The sequence below is a fragment of the Aquarana catesbeiana genome, linkage group LG03 (genome assembly GCF_042186555.1).
Source record: "Aquarana catesbeiana isolate 2022-GZ linkage group LG03, ASM4218655v1, whole genome shotgun sequence".
Classification (NCBI taxonomy): domain Eukaryota; kingdom Metazoa; phylum Chordata; class Amphibia; order Anura; family Ranidae; genus Aquarana; species Aquarana catesbeiana.
Window position 1 is genome coordinate 62978812 of NC_133326.1, and position 26704 is coordinate 63005515.

At 41.3% G+C, this 26704-nt stretch overlaps 1 protein-coding gene across 2 annotated transcripts in view; it reads left to right on the forward strand.

Annotated features, from left to right (window-relative positions):
• Positions 1-26704, forward strand: part of LOC141131400 (transient receptor potential cation channel subfamily M member 7-like) — a 139364-nt gene that overhangs the window by 29096 nt on the left and 83564 nt on the right. The window contains exons 7-13 of one of the 2 annotated variants that reach the window (XM_073618615.1): positions 64-238; positions 342-465; positions 7346-7418; positions 8628-8728; positions 8847-8981; positions 16941-16994; positions 24931-25062. In XM_073618615.1, coding sequence (XP_073474716.1) covers positions 64-238; positions 342-465; positions 7346-7418; positions 8628-8728; positions 8847-8981; positions 16941-16994; positions 24931-25062 — 794 coding nt within the window. Of the gene's footprint in view, positions 1-63; positions 243-341; positions 466-7345; positions 7419-8627; positions 8729-8846; positions 8982-16940; positions 16995-24930; positions 25063-26704 lie in introns of those variants that run through there. The other variant, XM_073618616.1, reaches the window with a different exon arrangement.

A 26704-nucleotide genomic window follows, 5' to 3' on the forward strand; every position in this document is an offset into this window, starting at 1 on the left:
AACATTACTCATCCTTAGCAGTCATTTAATATACTTGTATATATAAGTTTTTTTTGTCTTCAGGAACTGGCAAGCGAATACCTATTGTGGCTCTAATACTAGAAGGTGGACCCAGTACTATCCTGAGAGTGTTTGAGTATCTTCAGCAAAACCCTCCAGTGCCAGTGGTGGTTTGTGAAGGAAGTGGCAGAGCCGCAGATCTCTTGGCATATGTATATAAACATACAGAGAGCCAGGGGTAAGATGTGTTCTAATGAATGATTACCGAATGTGTTCTAATGAAAACCACTAGAAACCACATTGTTATTTAATAACACCCTATCTTTTATCCCCATGAATAGAAAACTCTTAGAAGGCTCAGAGGCTGATGTTATTGCCACTATAAAGAACTCCTTCAGCCTAAGTCAAAGTGAAACTGCTCACATGTTCCAGACATTATTGGCTTGTATGAGGACCAAACACTTAGTGAGTTTGTTGATTTTCCTTCTAAAGATTTGTCCAGTGGCAATACATGCTTCACTTATTTACATTTCTTAGATGTGATGGCTGCAATCATTTTCTTTTTTAGGCCCCTTTCACACTGCCACAACTTGAAAGCTGCGCGATTTTGCCGCGATTTCAGGGAATGCCTGTGTAAACTTGAAGTCTATGGACCTTAACTCGCATCGAAGTTGGACCAAAGTAGTACAGGGACTACTTTGAAGTCAATGTGTCTTGAAGTCACACATATACGAATGGTTATCATTGGGTACAACTTTTTATGTGACTCTGATGTCCAAAGTCACAGGAAAAGTCGCACAAGTGTGAAAGGGGCCTTAAGCTTTCTTTCTTCTATTTTCATCAGGTGATCCAGCCAGTAAGTCGGTTTATTTGCAAAAAGAACATGCTCTCTAGCAGAATGTATCAGTTACAGAGATGCGACAAATAACACTGGCAGGGGTGCTTACAATGAGCAGCTTTTATTTATTTATGTAAAACATTTATCCCAAAACAAAAACTGGTTGCCGTAACCGATTATAAAGTATTAACTGGAGTTTGGTTTCAATTTAGTAGTGTATTTAAATTTGCTAGTACATCTAACACGCCCCTCCCCCCCAGACTGCCAATGCTGCTGTCCAAAAGTGCCCCCTGTGCTCATTCATCCAGAGTGGGAGCATGCTAACACAGGAGGTGTGTTACTGACCAGATCACCAGGTGAAAACAGAAAAGAAAACGAATAAGCGCTGCGTAAATTGACAGCGCTATATAAGTACCTGAAATAAATAAATAAATAAATGAATGTATCCACCACACCCAATGATATTCCCATATAGTGATCAGAGCTTTTTATGTGGGAAACATTTAAAGCTGAAATGGGAATTCATATTTAGAGCCCTTTCACACCGGGTCGCCCATAGCGTCGGCGGTAAAACGCCACCATTTTTAGCGGCGTTTTACCGTTGGATTAGCGGCGCATTTCGGCCGCTAGCGGGGCCCTTTTACCCCCCGCTAGCGGCCGAGAAAGGGTTAAAACCGCCCACAATGTGCCGCTATAGCGGCGTTTTGCCGCCGGTATCCCAGTGCTGCCCCATTGATTTCAATGGGGAGCAGCAGTGGAGGAGCGGTAAACACCGCTCCTTCACCGCTCGAAAGAAGCTGCTGGCAGGACTTTTTTTCCCGTCCTGCCAGCGCAGCGCTCCGGTGTGAAAGCACTCTGGCTTTCACACTGGAGACAATGCTGCAGCTGTTTGAGGGCGGATTGCAGGTGCTATTTTTAACGCTATAGCGCCTGCAAATCGCCCTCGGTGTGAAAGGGGTCTTAGAATATCAGGTTTCATTTATGCCTTGATAAGTAAACAGTTGTTATTTTTAGGGGCTAATTATTAAATGTGTTAATCATGTTAATGTGTAATAACCAATGAGAATTCATCTTGTATGGGTTAGGCTTTAGCAAAGTAAATTCAAGTTGAAATAGTGCTGTATTTACAGTGTCATTAACAAATTATAAACATTAACAATGTTAACAAAGATCTTGAATGGTATGCAAATTAAGAAAATTAGGGGTAAGTCAGAAGTCATTATCGCCATCCTTGTTCCAGGTCAAAGATTCAGAGTATTGAAGCGAAAGCATCAACACTATAGAGAGGCAACTAGTATTTTCAGCTAGAGAAAGCTTGGTAATAGAGGTCTCTGGGTTGGTCTCACAATAGCACAATAGGTGTCATTTGTTATTAAAGGCAAGGGAGGCAATACCATTCTGCTCCTTCCTAAGGTGTCCTTTTATGAAACTGAGATCAGCGGCGATCCTGAGTCTCACCGCTGATCTCAGCGCTTTACCAGTTTATGAAACTGAGATAATCAGCGGAGAACATGTTCTCCGCTGATTATCTCAGCACAGTGAGAATTCACAGAAACGGCCAGTTTATGAAGGTGCGATCTCCACACCTCACTGGCGATCTGTGACAGAATTCTCACTTTCTGATTCACCATTTCAGAAGTGGAGAATCAGAGTGAGAAGCCTGAAACTGGCTGATATTCTGGAGAAAGAAAGAAGTCTTTTGACTTCTTTCTTTCACCAAACAGTCAGAGCACACCTTCCCCACCATTACACACCCCAAAACCAGCAGGATAGGAATTTATAGTGTATATATATATATATATATATATATATATATATATATATATATATAGCTATATATATATATATATATGTATATATATATAGCTATATATATATATATATATATATATATATATATATATATATATATATATGTGTATATATATATATATATATATATATATATATATATATATATATATATATATATACATACATATATATATATATATATATATATATATATATATATATATATATATATATAGCTATATATAGAGACATATATATATATATGTATGTCTCTATATATAGATATATATATATATATATATATATATTTTTTTTTAGATGTTCACGTCTCTGGCTGGGTTCACACTTGTGCGATGCGTGAACCAGCGTGATTCCTGTGCGGGTTTTCACATCGCACCTACATTGACATCTGCGCACCACTGCGGGTGTCAATGTAAAGTTAATGACACCCCCAGATCATTTCACAGATCGCAGTGCGAACTATGTAATGGTGCAGGAATCGGATCGCATGGGTGTTCACACCCATGCGATCCGATTCCAGTGCGGACCAAATAAAGGGTCCTGTACCATTTTGGTGCAAATGCAATATGATTTAGGGCCAGTTCCCACTGCTGCGGTGTCCGAGATCGGATGTGATTCGCACCGCAGTGCAAAATCACATCCGATCTCTGTGCGATGCGATTTCAGCCATACATTCAGCCATTGCCCTCGGACCAAACTCTTACAGGACCCTTTTTTTGGTCCACAGCAGAATCGGATTGCATGGGTGTTCACACCCATGCGATTCGATTACTGTCCGAGTTTGCAGATCGCACTGCGATATGCGAACTGATTTGGGGGTGTTAACTTTTAGGCCCAGTTCACACTTGTGCGATGCCGGACATCGCACAGGCATCGCATGTTATTTGCAGCACACTGCCATTCACATTACATGCGATGTCTGTGCGGTGCGATATCAGCTGTACAGATAGTATGGCTGATATCGCACCGCATTCGGTGCAAACACACACAGGACCCTTTTTTCTGTTCGGACCAGAATCGGATCGCATGTGTGTTCACACATATGCGATCCGATTCATGTCCGAACTGTCAGTTCCAAGTGCGATATGCAAGCTGATCTGGGGGTGTCCTTAACAATGTATTGACACTCCCCAGCGATTCGCATATGGCAATGTGAACTGACATGCGAGTCGGTGCGATGCGGGAACCGCAGTGGATTCGCAGTGTTCTCGCATCGCACCAGTTTATCAATTTTTATGTTTATCTATAATGAAATATATTTTATTTTAATTTATTAATAAATATTTATACTTGTATACTTTATTAAAATTATTTTTTTAATGATTATAAATGTATTTTGCATTTATATGAATGGTGTATAGCTGCATTACATATGTGCATTACATTCATTTACTATACACCATTCACATTTAAATAGGGACATGTATGATCTTTAAATATTGATAAAAACAATGTTTTTTTTATAATTAGGTTAATGTATATTGTGTAGGGGGAATTTATCTTTATTATTTTATTAATATGTTGGGGAATAATGTGTGCTGATTTGTGTTAAACTTTTGTATTTTATGGTTCCTCATACTGTAATCCCGCTACATCACACGAGATTATAGTGAGAGGAGCCATTCTCAGGAGTTCCCGGCGTTTGTAGATCGCTCCTCAACTCAACATGAGAAGCGATCTACACACTTTCATAAACAGGCACTCAGAGGAGAGCGATCTCCTCTGAGAATGCCTGAGAACTGAAAAGCGGTATTTTACCGCACTTTCATAAAAGGACACCTAAGTTTGCAGTTAATTCCAAAACAGCAATGTTGAGGCTAAAGTGTCTCCAGACATATAAAAGACTCCTGAATCTGGAACCTTTCTTTGTTGTCTTCATTTATTTGATTGATGGGAAATTTGAACATGGCTTCAGTCAGGATACAGACCTGGTAGTCATAACCTGTTTTCCTTCAGGTCCTCTAACTATATAAAGCAGCATTTCTCCAACTCTTTATCATATAGGAACCCTTGACATACCTTACAGGTTTAAGGCTGGGTTCACACCTATGCCAATTGGATGCGGGTTTCCATTGGGGTCTGTAGTAAAAAAAGCTCTTTACACTATTGGTCAGTGGGAAGAATGCCTCTTACATTGATGGTCAGTGGGAAGAATGCCTCTTACATTGATGGTCTGTGGGAAGAATGCCCTCTTACATTGGTGGTCTGTGGGAAGAATGCCCTCTTACATTGGTGGTCTGTGGGAAGAATGCCCTCTTACATTGGTGGTCTGTGGGAAGAATGCCCTCTTACATTGGTGGTCTGTGGGAAGAATGCCCTCTTACAGATATCTAGAAAGATTATTGGTGTCACTGCCCTGAAGGCAGAAATTACTCCCTGCTGAAGGAACCCCTAACAACCTTTGTAGAGACCACAGAGTTCCACGGAACCCTGATTGAGAGAGACTATTTTAGAGGGATATTAAGACAAAATGTGTGGTCATGTTAGAGCTGTAGCTTATTTGTTATATGAGAGTGAGCATGATAAGCTCCAAAGCTGTCCCTAGGCTGCTCAAATTTCCCTCAGTGGACGCCTCCCGTCTAATATCCTTCGATTGAATAATCAAAGGATCTTGGCAGAAAATTGTTGACCAAACAGTGGCTACATCCAATTGGATGCAGCTGCTGTTCAGAGCTGGCTGTCAAAATACAATGGCTGCAACAGGAAATTCATTCATCTGCTCTGCATAGCTTGGACAAAGGAATTTAGTTTTTTTTGGAGGAAAATTCATGAGTATATGGCCAGCTTAAGATGTCTTGTACCCAGCAAGCTTGTGATGGGCAGGTGATAAGACTAAAGCCTAGTACACACAGGCCGAATGTTGGGCTGTACTAACATCCGAATGTTAGTATAGTGGCTCTGACCTGAGCTGTGAGTAGTGTCCATGGATCTAGTATTGTGTACGAGGCTTAAAGTGTTACTAAACCCAGGTCCCTGCATTCACTATATCTGGTCTCCCACAGTACACAGAACATGAAAATGCTATTATTTTTGTAAATATAAACTGCTAAATACCTTTTCTCATCAGCTGTATATAGCAGTCTTGTGACTTATATCAGTGTCTGGCTAAAGCTTGTAGGAGGAGATTTCATCCTGCACTGGCTGTCCTATCAGGATACAGGATCCCTGACCCTCTGTCTGGACAATGCTGATTGGCCCTGTGCTGATCACATGCACTCTCTCTCTCTCAAAAAGAAAAACTCTCTAGCCAAACACAGCATGTGCAGACTGACTACTAATTCTGTCTTATCCGGACATGTTTTGGGGGCAATGCAAGAAGGGGAGGATCTGTGCATACAGGATCAAACAGCCTTTTTACACAATGCAGAGGATTAGCCCCTTAGGTTCAACAGTGAGTATAACAAGCATGCTTTACTGCATATACAGACTGATTTTACTGTTGTGGGTTTAGTAACACTTTAAGGCAGACCACACATGATTCCTCTATCCAAAAACTCAATGTGGGTGGGAGCATCCCTCCCACACAGCTTCTCCACGGGTCAAAATACACTCATCAGCACCTTCAGCTATAGCCGGCGGCACTCTTTGAGCAAACATTTTCCAACAGGCTGGTTGTTTAGAAGTCAATCGAGATATTGACTTCTTTACAACCAGCCTGCCCATAGATGGATCAAAATTTGGTGGGTCCCTGCTGAACCGACCCAATTTCAATCCATCTATGGCTGGCATTAACCGGGCCATACAATAGTAGAATTTTGTTCGAAAGTTGTAAGAAATTTTCGAATCATTAGTGGGTCAAATTGGCTTTTGTTTTCAACTACAACAATGAGAAAATTTGAAGGAGCAGGATGGAAAATTTTTCTTTCTCTAATTTCTAACATTGTATGTCTTTTTTGATCTGGAAAATTCATTCATTTCAAAATTGAATGTTAAAAGTAAACACAATTTTGAAGTACTTTCAAATTACATTTGTCAATTCATCAAATGTACTGAGAATTTTTATATAAGTGTTCGAAAATCTACTAGTGTATGGCCAGCTTAAGACTACTGGAAGTTCACAAATGTTTTGCATAAGTAGGGTTGGCTTGTTTTAAAAGAGAAGTATGGGTTTGGGGGGTTTCCCCCATCATACTTACCTAGGCGGATGCAGCATCGGTCCGATGCTGCATATGTCCCCTGGCGTCTCTGCACTGAGAACCGATCGATCGAACATCGCCGATGGCTCAGTTCTCACAGCTCCCCGAACGGAGAGCTGCTGCATGTCAGTCAGCAGCTCCCCACTCTGCTCCTCCTCGATCATTGGAGCGCTGAGCTGTGGAGGGGGCGGAGCGGACCGTCTCAGGCTCTCAGTGGCTCGCTGAGAGCCTGAGCCGGGTGTCAGTCCAGGCACCTGGTGGATCCAGACTCTAGGTATGACACGGTGCCTGGGCTGATTTCTGTGACATCAGGAGAGAGCGAACTTCAGTCCGCTCTCTGCTGAAAACGGATCACAGGAGTGCAAAACAGATTGCTCTCCTGTGAGCCATAGGAGAAGCCCAGCCAAACGAGCTCAGGCTGGACTTCTCCTTTAATGAGGGGCATGTTATTTGTTAATCAGCTTCTTTGCATACAGGACATAAATCAGTTGACAGGCAGAGGTTATTGTTTAGCCATGTCTAAAAACATTTTCTGACAATTCCTTTTGCTTTCCAGATAACTGTATACCATGCTGGACCCGAAGAACAACAGGATATTGATGTTGCAATCCTAACATCTCTGTTAAAAAGTCAGTATATGTTCATTCTTGGTTGCAGGGTGATCTGCCTTCTTCTGATGGCAAGGTGGAACTAATATTATATAGAGACTTCTAATGCTGATCTTTAGAAAATGCTCTTTTGTTTGACTGTTGCTTAAATCCTCTTACTTCAGCACTTACTGAACCACTGACCTAGAAGTATACAGTAGTTCAAGTGGAACTGAACTAAAAATTAAAGATGTGCTAGCATAGGTGTGTGCACAGGGTGTGCTGGGTGTGCCCAGGCACACCCTAATCATCCCTGTGCTCTGTCTGTGCTTTCACTGCCAGTGCTAGTGCTGACTGCTGCAACATAAGTAACTTACGGTTACCACTGGGGTTGGGTCCGGGGCAGCAAAACTAGCTGTGCTGCGAGTGGGAGGTGATTGAGCAGGGCCTAGGGACCACAGCCGCGGAGTAATCCAGCCACATTTTCTGATCTGGCTTCTATAGTCCTGGCTGCAGGTCCCACAGGCGCCGGTGGAGTGATATACATCTGCACTCTGCCTGCCCTCTGGACTCTCTCTCCCTTGGAAGAACAGCGGAGCCTGGATAGCAGAAGGCGGGTGGCTGCAAGATCGAGGTGAACAGTGAGACTGAGCAGGGCAGGCACATGGACCAAAAAAAAAAAGGCAACAATTCAAATTAATTTGAACCTTGGATTGTCAGCAAAAAAGTGTGTATTTATTTGTATATATGTATATATATATACATACATACATACATACATACATACATACATACACAATTCTGCGCCTACAGCCCCATAGCTGCGTACTTTTCCCAGGTTAGTGACTTTTTGCGTGGCAAGTCACATGGCCAATGCCATGACAGTCAGATCCCTCAGCAGACAATCAGATATTCCCTGGAGCAATTATCCCTGGTGTTATTACCTCTAAATACTAGTGTCCGGTTATATTTTGTGTATTTAGGAATGCATCCAGCTCTTTTTTTAAAACAATCTACTGAGTTGACCAGAACTGGTTCTTGAAGGAGTCTGTTCCACCGTTTCTTAGCTCTTACTGTAAATAAGGATTTCTATGTGTGGAGGTCAGATCTCTTTTCCTCCAGATGTAAAGATTGTCCCCTTGTCCTCTGTAATGACCTGAAAGTGACTAACTCACACCAAGTTCACTATATGGACCTTTTGGCGATCATATACCCCCTTATATATATATATTTCTGTTTCATTTCTTTTAGGCAAAAATATGTCTCCATACGATCAGCTTGTTCTAGCTTTGGCTTGGGACAGGGTAGATATTGCCAAAAATTGTATTTTTGTACATGGACAGCAGTGGTTGGTATGTGAACATTTCTCACTTATTTCATATTATATTAAGTCAATCCAATTTACAAGATCTTGGGGCAACAGAAAGCAAATCCATATACATAAATAATTTTTATTTATTTTTTTCATAGACAAAACCCTTGGAACAGATCATGTTGGATGCGCTTGTTATGAACAGGGTTGCATTTGTCAAACTTCTCATAGAGAAAGGTGTTAGTATGCACAGATTTCTGACAATACCCAGGCTGGAGGAACTGTACAATGCAGTAAGTGTTCACTATCCTGTTAGGATACCCTTATCTTTCCATAATCTATTCTTATCAGTCCTAAGTTCATCCATCTAAAAACATGTCTAAGCACAACTTTGAAGTCGGACCCCAGCAAGATTTCCGCATGACTTGCATACGACTTCTTTAACAGAAGTCAATGCAAGTCAGACCAAAAGTAGTGTAGGAACCTTTTTCTAAGTCAGAGCGACTCAAGTCGCACTGAATAGGGGCCAACTTCTGATGCTACAAGTGCTCCAAGGTCGGAGCGAGTGTGAACCGGGCCTTATACAGTACTGCTTACAACGGCACAAGTTCATTGTTTTTTACAAGATCAACAATGATATGAATTATTATAATGTGTTCTAATTTGTTGACTTCTAAACTGAGGATTCAAATTTTAGAACCTGATGGCTATAGCAGAAGAGCCTCAGAAACAAGTGTGATGCACTCTGAATGTATTTTTATTAAAGTAAGCTTGTTTTGCGGAATACATGGGGACTTCTGTCTGCTGGTTGATTGGCTGTTATACTAAAAATAGTAAAAAACAAAACTTATCTGCATACTTTTTCCAAGTCGGTAATATAAAGTACTTAAAATACAGGGTTAGTATTACATTTCAATGTTCTTTTTATTAAATGTTAGTTCTGAGATCAACAATTCAAGTAAAAACAAAATATCTAGCACAAAGATCAATACAAATGGTATCCAAAAATGTAGCTGAAGACATAGTTCAAAGACAATTATGGCAAGTTAAATCAACAGAGTTATGACACCGTAGAACCAATTTTCCACCAGGTATACATCTCCCTATCGTAGAGATTGTAGGTTAAAGGAACAAGAGGAAATATTTATCATACTTACCAAAAAAAAGTGCGCTGCCTCCTTAAATAATAATCATAGAATAATGCCCCGTACACACGGTCGGACTTTGTTCGGACATTCCGACAACAAAATCCATGGATTTTTTCCGACGGATGTTGGCTCAAACTTGTCTTGCATACACACGGTCACACAAAGTTGTCGGAAAATCCAATCGTTCTAAACGCGGTGACGTAAAACACGTATGCCGGGACTATAAACGGGGCAGTGGCCAATAGCTTTCATCTCTTTATTTATTCTGAGCATGCGTGGCACTTTGTGCCTCGGATTTGTGTACACACGATTGGAATTTCCGGCAACGGGTTTTGTTGTCGGAAAATTTTATATCCTGCTCTCAAACTTTGTGTGTCGGAAAATCCGATGGAAAATGTGTGATGGAGCCCACACACGGTTGGAATTTCCGACAACAAGGTCCTATCACACATTTTCCGTCAGAAAATCCGACCGTGTGTACGGAGCATAATAGTTATGTGCAATTACGTACCTTGTATAGAAAGAAAATTCACATCTACAACATAAATAATGAATCAAATTACTCTGCATTAAATATATTTCACTAATAAAAAGTCTGAATCTTAAGTGAGCAATAAATGAATTGGACTTCATAAATCGTGTAAAAAAAATAAACTCCAGTAACGTATAATTGTGATAAAGTTCATTACTGCACACATGCAAAAATCAATCATATGAAGCGCGTAAAGAAGTGCTGAGAAAAGTGCTCAGTGCTTGTTGTAAACAACATATTGAAAACGTGTTCCAAAGGTGCCCGTTAGGTAATGTAACCTCTTACCGGAACAAAATGATCCCTAATAGTAGAGATCATTAGAGCTCGTATGTTATCCAGGGAGCCAATGCGCTCAGCCACAGATTGCCGTTCAGGTCTATTGCGCCTGCAGGTAAGACCGCCAGCCCAGTTTCCGGTGTCTGCTTATCCTCTATCCACACTTCCCAGATAAATTCCGACGCTCAAAATCGCAAGTATAAAGAAGAGGATCTCATAGAACAAGTCGACTAAAAAATATCCATTTATTAAAGTAGTGCTGAAGATATATAAAGCATTTAGCCAGACAGCTTGCAAAAGAACCTCAGCCACAGTGTCATCTAAACAGCTTTGGCGTGATGACGTCACAGACCCAACTCCATCCAAAGCGTTTCTCCATATGAGGCGTCTTCTGAGATTGGAGATTCTCTTGATATGCAAGATAATTAAGAACATAGCGCAAAAAAAAAAAAAAAAAGAGAAAAAAAATGATAGGGAAAGAGAAGGAGAGAGAAAGTAGTGACTGTATCAGCAGAAAAGGTGAGGAGTGCCGCCTCGGGACTCGCTAGTCAATAGATATCTGATCCATGGGCCTCAAGTCTTATCAGATTTTGTGGTGTTATTTATTTTTCTCACTACAGGTTTCCTTTATGTTAAAGCAGACTTTAACCTGAAAAGCAAACTACTGCTCAGTCTCTTCCTCCCTCCAGTCTTCAATTTTTTGCAGCTTTTTCTTTTTTTGGGGGGGAGCAAGTACCTTTTTTGACATGTACCCAGTCCCACTGCCTCAATCTTTTCCTAGCCTAATGTCACGCATTCCTGGAGGTTGCAGGACCAGTCCCCCTGTGTCATCAATCTTCCGAATGTGCAGGGGGGAGCGGACTGTGAGTCATCAGAAGTCATAGCTGGCTCCCAAATCTAAGATGGCGGTGCCAGAATCTGCTGCAGGGAAGACAGCGCTGGACTTCATGAACTAGTTAAGTGTCTGTTTCTTAAAAGTTGGCAGCTACAGTATTTGTAGCTGCCGACATTTAATTTTCACAACCCCGGGTGAAGTTAAAAAGCTAATGTTGTTATACCAATAACTATTATTAAATGTTACTTATTCAGCGTCTGCAGTAATATTTGTTTCATCCTACTCCCCAGTCAGTGCCTGCAGTAAGCTGTTATGATCACAGTGGTTAATACAGGCTTTCTGATTTCACAATAAAAGTGCATTAAACATATGATGAACTCATCCTAAATTGAGATATCTGTGCAAATAAAGTCCATATAAAATGTGTAAAGCACTATGCAAAAAATCTATTATAATATATATATATATATATATATATATATATATATACACAGTGGGGACGGAAAGTATTCAGACCCCCTCAATTTTTCACTCTTTGTTATATTGCAGCCATTTGCTAAAATCATTTAAAGTGGTTGTATACCTTTATTTTTAACTTTTACCTACAGGTAAGCCTATAATAAGGTAAGGTTTAGGAGATATTCCCCTCGCAATGAGCCGGTGACTGCAGCGGCGCATGCGCACAGGGGATTCTCGGCTGACAGCCCGGCAAACTCCAGAGCTTGCCGGGCAGAAGTCTCCCGTGCGCATGCGGGAGTGACGACATCGCGGCTCCGGCCACTCACAGCGCCGGAGCCACGATACACGGAAGACACACCGAGGGGAGTTGTCAGCTCCCTTGGCGTGGACCAGGGGAGATGCCGGCGCCTCGTTCTAAGGTAAGTATCTCATAATGAGCTAGTATGCAGTGCATACTAGCTCATTATGCCTTTTCCCTTGCAGGTGTAGAAAAAAAAAAAAGACAGCAGGTATACAACCACTTTAAGTTCATTTTTTTCCTCATTAATGTACACACAGCACCCCATATTGACAGAAAAACACAGAATTGTTGACATTTTTGCAGATTTATTAAAAAAGAAAAACTGAAATATCACATGGCCCTAAGTATTCAGATCCCTTGCTGTTGGTTGTTGTGAGCTAACTGATCCCTACAGACCAGGAGAAGAGGCTATTATGGAGCTGTTTATGCCATTTAACGCTGGATGTTTGTGAGTGCAATCCTCATTTTTTTATACACTTATCTTCATCTATTAAACGATAACACACTAGGGCTGGTGTGCGCTCTCTCTCTTGTCATTATATATTTTCAGACCCTTTGCTGTGACACTCATATATTTAACTCAGGTGCTGTCCATTTCTTCTGATCATCCTTGAGATGGTTCTACACCTTCATTTGAGTCCAGCTGTGTTTGATTATACTGATTGGACTTGATTAGGAAAACCACACACCTGTCTATATAAGACCTTACAGCTCACAGTGCATGTCAGAGCAAATGAGAATCATGAGGTCAAAGGAACTGCCTGAAGAGCTCAGAGACAGAATTGTGGCAAGGCATCTGGCCAAGGTTACAAAAAAATTTCTGCTGCACTTAAGGTTCCTAAGAGCACAGTGGCCTCCATAATCCTTAAATAGAAGACGTTTGGAATGACCAGAACCATTCCTAGAGCTGGCCGTCCGGCCAAACTGAGCTATCGGGGGAGAAGAGCCTTGGTGAGAGAGGTATAGAAGAACCTAAAGATCACTGTGGCTGGGCTCCAGAGATGCAGTCGGGAGATGGGAGAAAGTTGTAGAAAGTCAACCATCACTGCAGCCGTCTACCAGTTGGGGCTTTATGGCAGAGTGGCCCGACGCAAGCCTCTCCTCAGTGCAAGACACATGAAAGCCTGCATGGAGTTTGCTAAAAAACACCTGAAGGACTCCAAGATGGTGAGAAATAAGATTCTCAGGTCTGATGAGACCAAGATAGAACTTTTTGGCCTTAAATCTAAGCGGTATGTGTGGAGAAAACCAGGCATCACCTGTCCAATACAGTCCCAACAGTGAAGCATGGTGGTGGCAGCATCATGCTGTGGGGGTGTTTTTCAGCTGCAGGGACAGAACGACTGGCTGCAATCGAGGAAAAGATGAATGCGGCCAAGTACAGGGATATCCTGGACGAAAACCTTCTCCAGAGTGCTCAGGACCTCAGACTGAGCATCTCTAGAGAGACCAAAAAATGGCTGTCCACCAACGTTTACCATCCAATTTGACAGAACTGGAGAGGATCTGCAAGGAGGAATGGCAGAGGATCCCCAAATCCAGGTGTGAAAAACTTGTTGCATCTTTCCCAAAAAGACTCATGGCTGTATTAGATCAAAAGGGTGCTTCTACTAAATACTGAGCAAATGGTCTGAATACTTAGGACCATGTGATATTTCAGTTTTTCTTTTTTAATAAACCTGCAAAAATGTCAACAATTCTGTGTTTTTCTGTCAATATTGGGTGCTTTGTGTACATTAATGAGGAAAAAAATGAACTTAAATGATTTTAGCAAATGGCTGCAATATAATAAAGAGTGAACAATTTAAGGGGGTCTGAATACTTTCCGTCCCCACTGTATATATATATATATATGTATATAGAAAAGTGCAAAAAGGTGCTGAGATTTTCTAAACTTCAATAGTCCCTCTTTCTTTGCCATGAAGGAACCAGCACCGTCTGGGGATATGAGGCTCATATCCCCAGGAGACGCTGATTAAAGAGAAATTCGTGCTTTGGCAGGGGCCTCACACGTGATGTTTTTCCGCAAGTCGGCCTGACCGCTTGGATCTGATGGTTGTTTGTAATGCATGCTGTGTAATTCCTTCAAAATTGTAAGTTTGATTTTATAATTTTAATAAAATTTTGGTGAAATATTACACTATGTGGATTTTCCTCTGTACTTTAACTTCCTCCATGGATCGTGGAACCTTTGCATGCATGATCGTGGTGTATAAGGCTGCTGTGCAGCAAGGCGTCTGATGGTCTCCTTGTGGGATCAGAGCAGATGGTAAGGAGCTCATTTAATCACTTGTGGTGATTCCTTTTGGGAGCACTCTTTCTTCTTGGTGGTGCACGTTATCATCAGTCTTTCACGGCAAAGAAAGAGGTTTAGAAAATCAGAGCACCTTTTTGCAATATATATATATATATATATATATATATATATATATATATATATATATATTTTATAATATGTTTTTTTGCACAGTGTTTGCACATTTTATATGGACTTTTTTTGCACATATATGTCAATTTAGGATGAGTTCATCATATGTTCAATGCACATTTATTGTGTCTCTTATGTGGTTTATAAACTTATACCTATCACAAGGATAGCACACTTTTTATTGTTTGGTTGAAGCTTGTTACACATCCTATTCGGATTGGTGATTTACAGTAGCTTCACAGTAGCTTGACCTCTACCCCTTGAAATTGTCCACATTTTGTCATGTTACAACCAAAAATGTAAATGTATTTTATTGAGATTTTATGTGATAGACCAACACAAAGTGGCACATAATTGTGAAGTGGAAGGAAAATGATAAATGGTTTTCTCAGTCCCCCTGGGGATGTCTCTACCAGCTTTGCACATCTAGAGAGTGAAATTTTTGCCCATTCTTCTTTGCAAAATTGCTCAAGATCTGTCAGATTGGATGGCGAGCGTCTGTGAACAGCAATTTTCAAGTCTTGCCACAGATTCTCAATTGGATTTAAGTCTGGACTTTGACTGGGCCATTCTAACACATGGATATGCTTTGATCTAAACCATTTCATTGTAGCTCTGGCTGTATGTTTAGAGTTGTTGTCCTACTGGAAGGTGAACCTCCGCCCCAGTCTCAAGTCTTTTTCAGACTCTAACAGGTTTTCTTCTAAGATTGCCCTGTATTTGGCTCCATCCATCTTCCCATCGACTCTGACCAGCTTCCCTGTCCCAGCTGAAGAAAAGCATCCCCACAACATGATGCTGCCACCACCATGTTTCACGGTGGTAATGGTGTGTTCAGGGTGATGTGCAGTGTTCGCTTTCCACCACAAATCCTAGGAGTGTCCTGTATTTGGCTCCATCCATATTTCTATCTACTCTGACCAGCATCCTTGTCCCTGCTGAAGAAAAGCATCCCCACAACAAGATGCTGCCACTGCAATGTTTCATGGTGGGGATGGTGTGTTCAGGGTGATGTGCAGTGTTAGTTTTCTGCCACACATAGCGTTTTGCTTTTAGGCCAAAAAGTTAAATTTTGGTCTCATCTGACCAGAGCACCTTCTTCCACATGTAGCCCTGTTATGGGGGGGGGGGGGGGGGGTCATATGAAGTTGAGCTCTCCACACTCCAGGCTATGGCACTAACCTGCAGGTAACCAAAGGAGCCAGAGCCTTCGCTAAAGGAAGAGTGGACTATGAATATATAATTGGCATTGCCTCCACCTAGAACAGGGCTCCAGCGTAAGTAGGGATGATCCCTTTTCAGGACAATAACTAGTAACTCACCCAATAGAACTGACAGCAGTAGTACTAATGCACCCAGCTAAGATTTCTAAAAGTAAAAATAAGCAGACCTACCAGCAGGTGATTAGTGTAACTTTATATATGATAAAGTGATGGCATTACATACAACCAACGCAATAACAGGAAGAATGTACATATGTCTGAGAAGAACAGTGTATATATGTATCTCTGCTCACACTGTACCGATCGGTACAGAGAGGGGAGAGAGGAACCGGACATGATGCCGGTTTGTTTACAAGTGATCGCTCCGTCATTTGACATTGTCATTATCATCACGTAAAAAAAGGGTCGCTGTCAGCGGCCATTTACCGTGATCCATGATGCAGGACCCAGCGTTATCCATGATGCAGGTAGCCGTTATTCAGCTATGGCGCAGTTGGCAAGCGGTTAAAATCCAGTAATACACTGGGGTTTATTTACTAAAACTGGAGCACTCAGAATCTGGTGCAGCTGGGAATGGCAACCAGTCAGCTTCTAACTTCAGCTTGTTCAATTAAGCTTTGATAAAAAACAAAAACAAAAAAAAACTGGATTGGTTTCTATGCAGAGTTGCACCAGATTTTGTATGCTGCAGTTTTAGTAAATCCACCCCTCTGTCTAACCCTGTACTGCACATGCTCAGTTGTTCTCTATTTTTAGGCACTGTGCCGAATTTGTAGAGGTCGATCTGCTGACAGCCTTAAGATTTACTGCTTTCAGGGGCTCTGGGCTTCAGCAAAATGGCGGCCTCCAGCAAGAAGAAACAGAAAAGATGCTGGAGTCAGTTTACAGCACACATTCTTTTTGGTAACATAATTATGAATGCAAAATGTATATTTAATGCTAAAGAACTTTATTTTTATGAAGTTTTTATGGGTTAGATTCCATTTTATTCACTTCCCATTATTTTACAGGAAGACCAACAATTAAGTATTTCTCTTTGCTGTTTCCTAGGCTCATTACACAAGTAAAGACACCCTTCTGCAGCTAATCCAAGATGTCAAGAAGGTAATAATTCAACTTTTCCTATGCAATGTATATTATAGCATAAAAAGGAAAAAAAAGAAAATGGGACTTTACATGTGGCATGTCAATGTGTATACTACTGCATAGAATATACAATCTGTCTGTATTACTTTAGCATCTCAATCCCATAGGGTAATCCATGATTGTAATAAATTAATGTATCAATATCAATCATATTCAAAAAATAGTATAATCAAAAAAGATTTACTTAGCAAATATATAATATAACATATTTAATAGAGGTAATCGATGGACATAAATTATGCAATCAATACAGAATGAATAAATATAATTCATATAAAATACAGAGCATATAAATTAAATTCACATAATACATATACAAATAGTAGGCACCAATATTAAAAATGTATCTTTGGGCGAGCATGTCTCGGTACTCATATTTGAACACTCAACGCGTTTCATGGCGTTATAGCCAATCATCAGGAGTAAAATGCACGGTAATTGCTGAAAAGTCAGATAAATACCCGTTAATATATAATGCCCTCTAGAGATGGAAAGTGTCAAACGACAGACTAATTCTAAATTACTTACACATAAAGCCCACAGGCTATACCCAGCTTATGTGATGTAAATGGGCGGTGGCCTGGGATGAGCTGTTTCACCCAGGGTTGAGGTGGGACCAAGGGGGGCAGCAGCTGGGGAGCATTCCAGACCAGTCACGACATAGATCTCAAGGTGTACTATTTGCGCGCACCGCGCTTATACTCAATCTGTGAATTTTTTTTAAAAAATAGGTAAAGACCAAACCAAAAAACAAAAAAAAACTAAAATAACTTAAAAAAAAAAAAAACATATATATATATATAATAAGTGACATCTAAATGTTCCCAAATAAGGGAGTATGTATATGTGCGTGATTGAAGTGAATAATCCTATTGTTGTTAATTAAGTGTGTTTATAGACACACTGTGCATGTGAACAATGTTGATGCACTCCATAGGTGTGCGCTGCTGACTAGCAAAAAATTGAAGTAAAATAAAGTGTGTGTGTGTGTGTGTGAAGTACCTGGATGATACAAGTGTAGTTTAAAAGGTGTCCCTCCTTGTGGTGGAATCATATGAAGTGTATAGCTGGCAGCCCCCGGCTAAAATACCCCCCAGGTCCAGGGTGGGTCCCCGCCAACGTCATGAAAACATGTATATTATTGATATATTCTTTATATGGTCACTCTGGGCACATTTAGTACATTGGAACTTTCTGTACTATATGATTATCCCCTGAGTGAATAGATTATAATGAGGAAACAGAAGAGAGTATTGGGCAAAGCAGGCTGTAATAACTTTCACAGCTTTGCTGGCTGGGAGTTAAAGAGGAACTCCGACATCCCAAGTCTCCCGCATTTGGCTGGGGGCTCACTGTCTGTGGCTGAGTGACAGGTGGATGTGATGAGGTCCCTGTCTGTGCGAGATGGAGGACTGTAACAAAATCCCGCCTCCTAGATAGACGGAACATTGATCCAATGATACATTGAATCAGTGTGACGTGTATCATGGGAGGCAGGAATTTGTTACAGTTGCCGCCGGGATATTCAAATTCGTTTCAGAGCTCTGTGTGATCAGGCTGTATTTTATGGGCACTGGTATAGCTGCATTTCATTGGCACTGGTAAGGCTGTATTTCATGGGCACTGGTATAGCTGCATTTCATTGGCACTGGTAAGGCTGCATTTCATTGGTACTGGTAAGGCTGCATTTCATTGGCACTGGTAAGGCTGCATTGAATTGGGGGGGGGGGGGGGGTCGGCGCTGGTGCGAAGGGTCACCCACCTGAAATGAGTTTTCCACCTCGCTGAAATATGTTTTTGCAGGTTGGGATGTCTGGGAACTGCAGTCTGCTCACATATTTTGTAATAAAACTATCTTTGCCATCCTGAAACTTCCCTCCAACCACTTTGCATATTATTTGATATATACTGTGATTCTGTACTTGCCAAATATGCTGCAGAAATCTCCCTTCACTGAGTCTGGCTGCATACATTTTAACTGTGGGCAGCTGAAGCTGCTGCCTGTTTACTTCCTGGATTTACACAGGCACACCTTCAGCCCTGCAGCTCTCATTGGCCCTCTTATGACTCATCACCCCTCCCTTCCTGGCAAACTCTCACACGAGTCAGAGAATGAGCTGTGAATGATGTCATAAGCCTAGGCTTTTTACCAGACAAGAAAGAGTTAGTGGGCTGTATAAGGTAATTACTGGCAGAAAAAAAAAGTTTTACTATCCAAAGTTAAAACAACAAGGGCAGGAGATTAAATAGCTGGAAAGTTGAAAAAATTACTGATGGTCCGCTTTAACGTCTAATCATCTTTACATTGTGAGCTTAACCGTTAGCCGACCAGCCGCCGCAGTTATACTGTGGCAGGTTGGCACGGCTGCGCAAATCGCCGTAGTTGTACGTCGTTCCTTTAAGACGTCACAGCAGGTGCACGAACGCGCCCGCCGTGTGTCCCCGGAGCCAATGCACATGCCCGGTGGGCGTGATGGCGGCCGGGCACCCGCGATCGCTCATGACAGAGCGAGAACCGTGATCTGTGTGTGTAAACACACAAATCCCAGTTCACTCAGGGGAGAGGAGACAGATCGTGTGTTCATACACACGAACACTGATCAGTCTCAACCCCTAGTCAGTCCCATCCCCCCCACAGTTAGAACACACTGGGGGAACACAATGAACCCCTTCATTGGCCCCAGTGTTAACCCCTTCCCTTCCAGTGACATTTATACAGTAATCAGTGGCTATTTTTAGCTCTGATCACTGTATAAATGTCAATGGTCCCAAAATAGTGTCAAAAGTGTCCGATCTGTTTGCCACAATGTTGCAGTCCTGATAATTTCTAGTAAATAAAAATGACATCAAAATATCCCCTATTTTGTAGGCTTATTGCAATTTTTTTGTATACCTGACTTAGACAGGTATCTGCACCCCCCTCCCCCCTGAAAGGTGCCAAATGTGACACCGGAGGGGGGAGGGTTCCGAAAAGCGGAGGTTCCATTTTTGTGTGAACCTCCACTTTAAAGAAGAAGTATAGCCAAAGCTCGTTTGGCTGTACTTCTCCTGTGGATCACAGGAGTGCAGTTCGTTCTGCACTCCTGTGACCCGTTGTCAGCAGACAGCGAGCTGAAGTCCACAATCAAAGAGCCGGTCCAGGCTTAGGCAAGATCACGACACTGGGGTCAGGATCCGCCCACATGCCTGGATTAGCACCCGGCGAGCTACTGAGAGCCTGAGCCGGCCACTCCTGCCCCCTCCACAGCTCAGTGCTCCAGTGAGCGAGGAGGGGGCAGAGCAGAACCGAGCGATCTGCGGTGTTAGATCTCTCGGTTCTCAGTGTTAGAGCAATGCTGTATCCACATAGGTAAGTATAAATCTGCAAAAACTCCAAACCCCATACTTTTAAAATAAGACATATAGCAATCAAGCTCAACCACACACAAAACAAAAAATCACCTTGCATCTTCAAAGACCCCCAGGTAATACAGAGTAATGCTGGCCATACACTGAGTGAAATTTGAGTGAAATTTGAGTGAAATTTGCTTTGTGGGTGACCCTGTTTGCCCCCTCCTGCCTGATGTCCTTTGTCTGAAAAAGCAAAAGAGCCGAGCAGAAAATGGTTGGTCAAACAGAAGCTGAATCCAATCCATTTCAGCTGCTGTTTGGGTATTCTGGCTGTCAGAATACAATAGCCCACACTGCAGTTTTGTCCATCTGATCAATAGCATTGATGGAGAAACCTGCAAACGGAACAGAGAAAAATTCCTTGTTAATCCCCAAAGGCAATTTGATGACTAATTGGGTCGAAATTCTGCATTGGTATTTTGTATAAATAGTAATAGTTTATATTTTACAAATGAACAATATACTGAGCCTTCTGGAGCTAGTTCTTGTAGAAGGCTTCCCTTCATTTTCACAGCTCTTCCAGTAAACAGCTGTTTCTGTATACAGAGGTTACACTTTTTTTTTCTCCAGCCACAAAGAATACCTTCATGTCTTTTTCAGTGACCTTAAAGAGTATTACATTAAAACATTTAAATAGTTTTATTTTTTGAAGTTTTTTTTTTCTTTTTCACCTGTCCCTTGGGTGGCTACCCTCACTCCTCCACTGTATCTATGGCAGGAGTAATGGTTGTCAGGCTAGACTTCAAACATGATCATGTTTGTTCATGTTCAAGGCTTTGTTCGTGTCCATTAGATGGGGAATGGGGAGATAAGTATTTTACAGAAGGAAGATACATTTGTTTCCAGTTCATATCAAAGAAAGTGACAAGAACACTGACCCACTAACAAGATCAAAGGGTATTTTGTGTACTTTCAGAAAATATTTTTAGCTTAAAATGTGAAAACTAATACAGCCAAGAACTGATAAGCTGCAATACATTTTTGGTTTTAGTTAACCTTTATTAAAGTAAGTATCTTTTGTACTCTATGGACCATTTATATGCTGTTTGTGTATATATATATATATATATATATATATATATATATATATATATATATATATATATATATATATATATATGTGTATATATATATATATATATATATATATGTAGTGCTGGTAGATTTTTAATCTACCGCTGATAGGTAAATCTTGTGGAAGTTAGATTTGCCTCTGTTCCAGCTTGGCTGAGTTGCATGTAGTTCCATACTGTGCCGGTGGGTGTCGTTGTCACCATGGGCTGGTGTTGGAAAGGCAACGTGTTGAAGCGTATGAGTGCTCCTCTGTCCCAGAGACAACTCGGTGGAGGTAGTCCTCCGAGTTGCATTCTGGGAGAGGGTATTTATGGGACAGACGCCATGTTTAGGGGTTCGTTTTCAGCCACCTGCTAGCCCTTCTGGCCGACAGGTATGTGTTAGAGTACCACCTCATGGTCCTCCGTTTCGGAGGCCCACGTCGCTGCGGCGCGTGGGTGGGCCCAGAAGCCTGTCTGGGGCCTACCACAGCAGCCGAGGAATGGTCCTGAGCTGCCTAACCAGAATGAAGAAGCTGGACAACCGAGGAGATCCCAGGGGAGGACCCATCATGGAAGGATCATGCAGAGTGCTGGTCTGGAGAGGGGCCTGGTGACTTGGTTGGAGGATGTATCCTGAAGTAATCTTACAGTATAGTACTGCCGACTTGGCTTAAAGGTTCAAGTACTGTGTCTGACATTCATCGCAAACCAATACATCCTGTGGCAGAGGATTGTACGGGTTTTATACCAAACAAGTCTATGGCAGAGACTTTTGTTCGTGCTGTGTACTGGCTGCTAGGCAAGTGAGAGAGGCCTATCCAGGCAGGCAAAGATTGAATTCCACAAGGGGAGTGCATTCAACTACAAGTGTTCAATTCCAAAGAATGTTCTAAAGAATACTAAGGAAAGGTATTTGAGCTTCCCTGCAACTTTCCTTCTGCCTCTTTCCTGCTACTTCCTTTATTACTTGTTCATTAAAGCATTGAAAAATATACTCAAGTGTTTGGTGCCTACATCGTCCAGAGGTAAACTCAATGGGACCCTAGACCCGGTGTCGGTGAAACAGAGGTATCGAGAGTGAAGGTAACAGCCCGCTTTAAACCAGCAGCTCCACCAAGAATTAGTGCTACATATATATATATATATATATATATATATATATATATATATATATATATATATATATATATATATTTATTTTACCAAAAGTATTGCGACATCTGCCTTTACACGCACATGAACTTTAATGGCATCCCAGTCTTAGTCCGTAGAGTTCAATATTGAGTTGGCCTATAACAGCTTCAACATTTCTGGGAAGGCTCCATGAAGTTTAGAAGTGTGTCTATGGGAATGTTTGACCATTCTTCCAGAGGCGCATTTGTGAGTTGTGCATATAATTTAATATAGGGACATTTGTCATGTTTTACATTTAAAGAGAAGTTCCAGCCCCCCCCCCACCAAAAAATTAAAAGTCAGCAGCTATAAATACTGTAGCTGCTGACTTTTAATATTTGTCCATCGATCCCGCAATGTCAGCACCCCAGACGATGTTTCAATCAGCTCTTGGGTGCTTCACAGCCAGTTACCTACTGCATATGCGTAAAGCGGTGGAATGGGGGCCGAACTTCCGAGGGACCTTGCCGCGGTGAAGTCTCCAGGAAGTATGGACAGGTACCTGTCAAAAACAGGTACCCGCTCCCCCCAAAAGGTGCCAAATATGGCAGCAGAGGAGGGGAGGAAGCAAACAAGCGGAGTTCCACTTTTGGGTTTTTTGGCTTTAATATAGGGGTAGCACTTTACCATTTATCATTCACATATCAAGAACAGCTGTTCATTTCATCTAATTTTTTGTATGAGTTAACCTTGATAATTTTAGTTCATTGGTCTTAGGAGAACTTTAAACAGTGTCTGGTAAAGTACTTAGTAGATACTTGATGATTTCATTATCTGAGTAAAGCTTTAGGAACTTGGTATCATTTTCTTTTTCTATGAATACAATAGTAATGAAATTCATAGTGGCTTTTTATTGATGTGATTCACTTTTATAGACTCAGTGGATTATTATTATACATAATATATTGCCCAATTAGGATAATTGTGGATAAATAAAACAAATTAACCACTGACTTAACTAGTCGATTAAACAAACAACTGAGTATTAATAATGGAACGCAAACAATTGATGATGATGTATAGTTCTATGTTTAATTATATGCTAATATATGTGTTTGCAGGAAGTTGAAACTCCCTGTGTGTTTTATTTAATAGATGTCTTCACAATATAATAATACTAGTGTACAATACGTGATAGATAGATATATATATATATATATATATATATATATATATATATATATATATATATATATATATATATACACATGCCTTTTATATATTTGATGCTCTGGTTGTGGCACCCTGTTTAAAAATGCAATTTGATTGTACTATGTCAAAGTGAACCTCTAAGGACCTGTACAACCATCGGCTGTTTTGGTTTTGAAAGGTGCGGGCTTTGGGATTGTAATCCTTATCCTGACAGCCCTGGAGCCTGTACCTTTCAAAAAGTAAGTAATAACTACTCCCAATTTCTATCCTCAGAAGTCCACTTTAATAAATCTATTTGGTTTGACTTTTATTCACTATGCCATTTTTAATAGTTTTTTCTCTATTTTGCCTGTCATAGACGGAGTGAATTTCTTTCCTTTCAACTGCAGGAAAGAAATTTGTTTGATTGCCTCATCAACACTGACAGTGTTGACATGGGAATCCCTCCTGTGGAGCCATTGTGTTCTCTCACCGAGGGGGGGGGGGGGGGGGGGGGGGGGGGTACTGGAGAAGCTGCCCCTCCCGGGAGAACACAGTGATTATTGTAACAGCCAATAGCACTCATCGCATGTAAAATCTGGCAGGCTTTTCTTGTTAAAAAAATATCTGGCAGGCTGGTTGTACCTAAGTTGATAAATTGATCAACTCGGGTACACCGAGCCTACCCATACATGGTTTAAATGTCAGCGGGTTCCTGCTTAGACCTTGAGAACAAATAACTTCATTTGTTAGTGATCACAATTTTAAGTAACTGTACACATACAGCTTATAACACATATAAATGTAAACTTTTCTACTTCTACTCAAACGTGTGATTTAAATACCCTGACTCTATAGCAAGGTAGGTGCTACTCCTATTTCCTATTTCAGTTTTGCAGATTCTTATGTGACATTTCTGCTCACTGGAAAAAGAAAGATTATCGGACAGTGTCCAATGATCAGGAGCATGATACAGGAAGCTCCAAGACTGAATAGGGTAAAAGGAGGTCTCCTACCATCTGTGAGCTTGTCTTAATAGAATGATGGGTATTTTTGCAAGTACAGCAGTTCACATACCGGTATGTAAATTTAATCTGTATACTTATTGTATTGTTTCACTTTAGTTATCATTGAATCTGGTTTAGGGTAACCTCCCAGCAACATACAAGATCACCCTCCTGGATGTTGGACTTGTTATAGAATGTATTATGGGTGGAACATACAGATGCAACTACACAAAGAGAAACTTCAGAACAATGTACAAAAAGCTTAATCAGGTATTTAATGATCTCCATTTGAGGGTGAAATGTACCCTGAAAGCACCGATATGGACTGAGTTGTTTTCTTGCTTTTTTAGCTGCAAAAAATATTTTTTCCTCGATCTTCTTGTGCAACTGTCCAGCCATATCACATGTAATGAAAGTATTTGGTCTATGATTCCTTTTTATTTTAATGTATGAATCTTGGATCTTATTTCACAAATCTTTTTATATGTCTCTCCACATTTACAGACAGGCCAAGTAATGGCACTGCTGGGAGTTAGTTGGGATGAATGACAACAATCCTAGTGTTGCCTCAACTGTTACAATAACAGAGATGCAATGAGAGTGCTAGCAAAGTGAGCCAGTCATGCTCTCCTGCATTTTACAGCCTATCATTGTAAAATGTTTTAGGTCTAGATGTTTTAGGGGATTTTAGGCAGCCTACAGCAATGGTGGGAGTACAGAGTGGGTCACCAGAGTGGCAATGCTTATTTATAGTCTAACCGGCAGAAATAAAGGGTAACTCCAGTTCTGTGAAAAAATGAAAAATTCATTGCAATATGGCAACCTGGAGACACGGTTATATAGAGCACTGTCAGAAATGTCATTTCCTGGTTGTGTGATTGGCTTACTGATTTTCCTAGAAGTCTGCTCAAGTCAAATTTTAACTGAAAGCCAATACTGAAATCTGGAGGGAGAGTGTGCAGGCCGTGGGTGCAATGTTTTGAAGGATCCTTTGGGAAAAAAAGAATTTGCACGTTTTTTTCCCCCTGCAAAAATATGTGCATTTATTATTTTTTCCCTAAAGGTTAACTTATTCTTTAAATATTTCTAAAGTGGTGCAGACACTGTAGCTTTTCTCATCAGAACACCAGTGCCGCGTGTCAGGTCACCTTGAGGCTAGGTGACAGATGCACTCTGTAGGAGTCAGAAGTGCACCGCTAGGTAGTGGACCCTAGGATTGACTGCTGCGGATTGAACCCTGGGAGGTTCAGGAAGCAGGTCAACTGGATCACTGACACAGATCCCACTGGGAGCTAGAGCATAGATTCCCCAGGGCACGGAGTCTAAGAGCCAGCAGGTGTTCACCAGAGCCTCTAGTGGTGAGAATGGACTGCGCTGCAGTCTGGCTCCAGGTCGTGGCCCCCAGGGTCTCAGCTCATGCTCACGGTAGACTACAGGAGAAGAGGAAGGAGGCAGCAGGTTAGAACAACAAGGAAAGTAAGGGACAAGCCAAGGTCGGGGCCACAAGCAGACAAGGACAACAGAGTTCACACCAAGGTTCAGGTTCACGAGCAGACAGGAATAGTTAAGAACAGGCCAAAGTCAGTAACTGGAATCAGACATAGGAAACACAGCAAGTACACACGAAAGCTAACACACAATGGTTGATCAGCACTGCTGGCTTGCAGTGCACAGGTTAATATAGGGTTCCCTGATAGGGCCTGGGGTGGGGCCATGCTTAGAGGAGAGGTTATAAAACCAGTCAGGTGAGAGGCAGCTGGTCTTTAGAGATGAACACATGGAGACAGGTAAGCTGACAGAGAAACTCTATTGCATAACCATGACACCGCGTACACATGATCGGAAATTCGGCCAGCCAAAGACCGATGAGAGCTTTTGGTCAGAAAATGCGATCGTGTGTATACTCCATCGT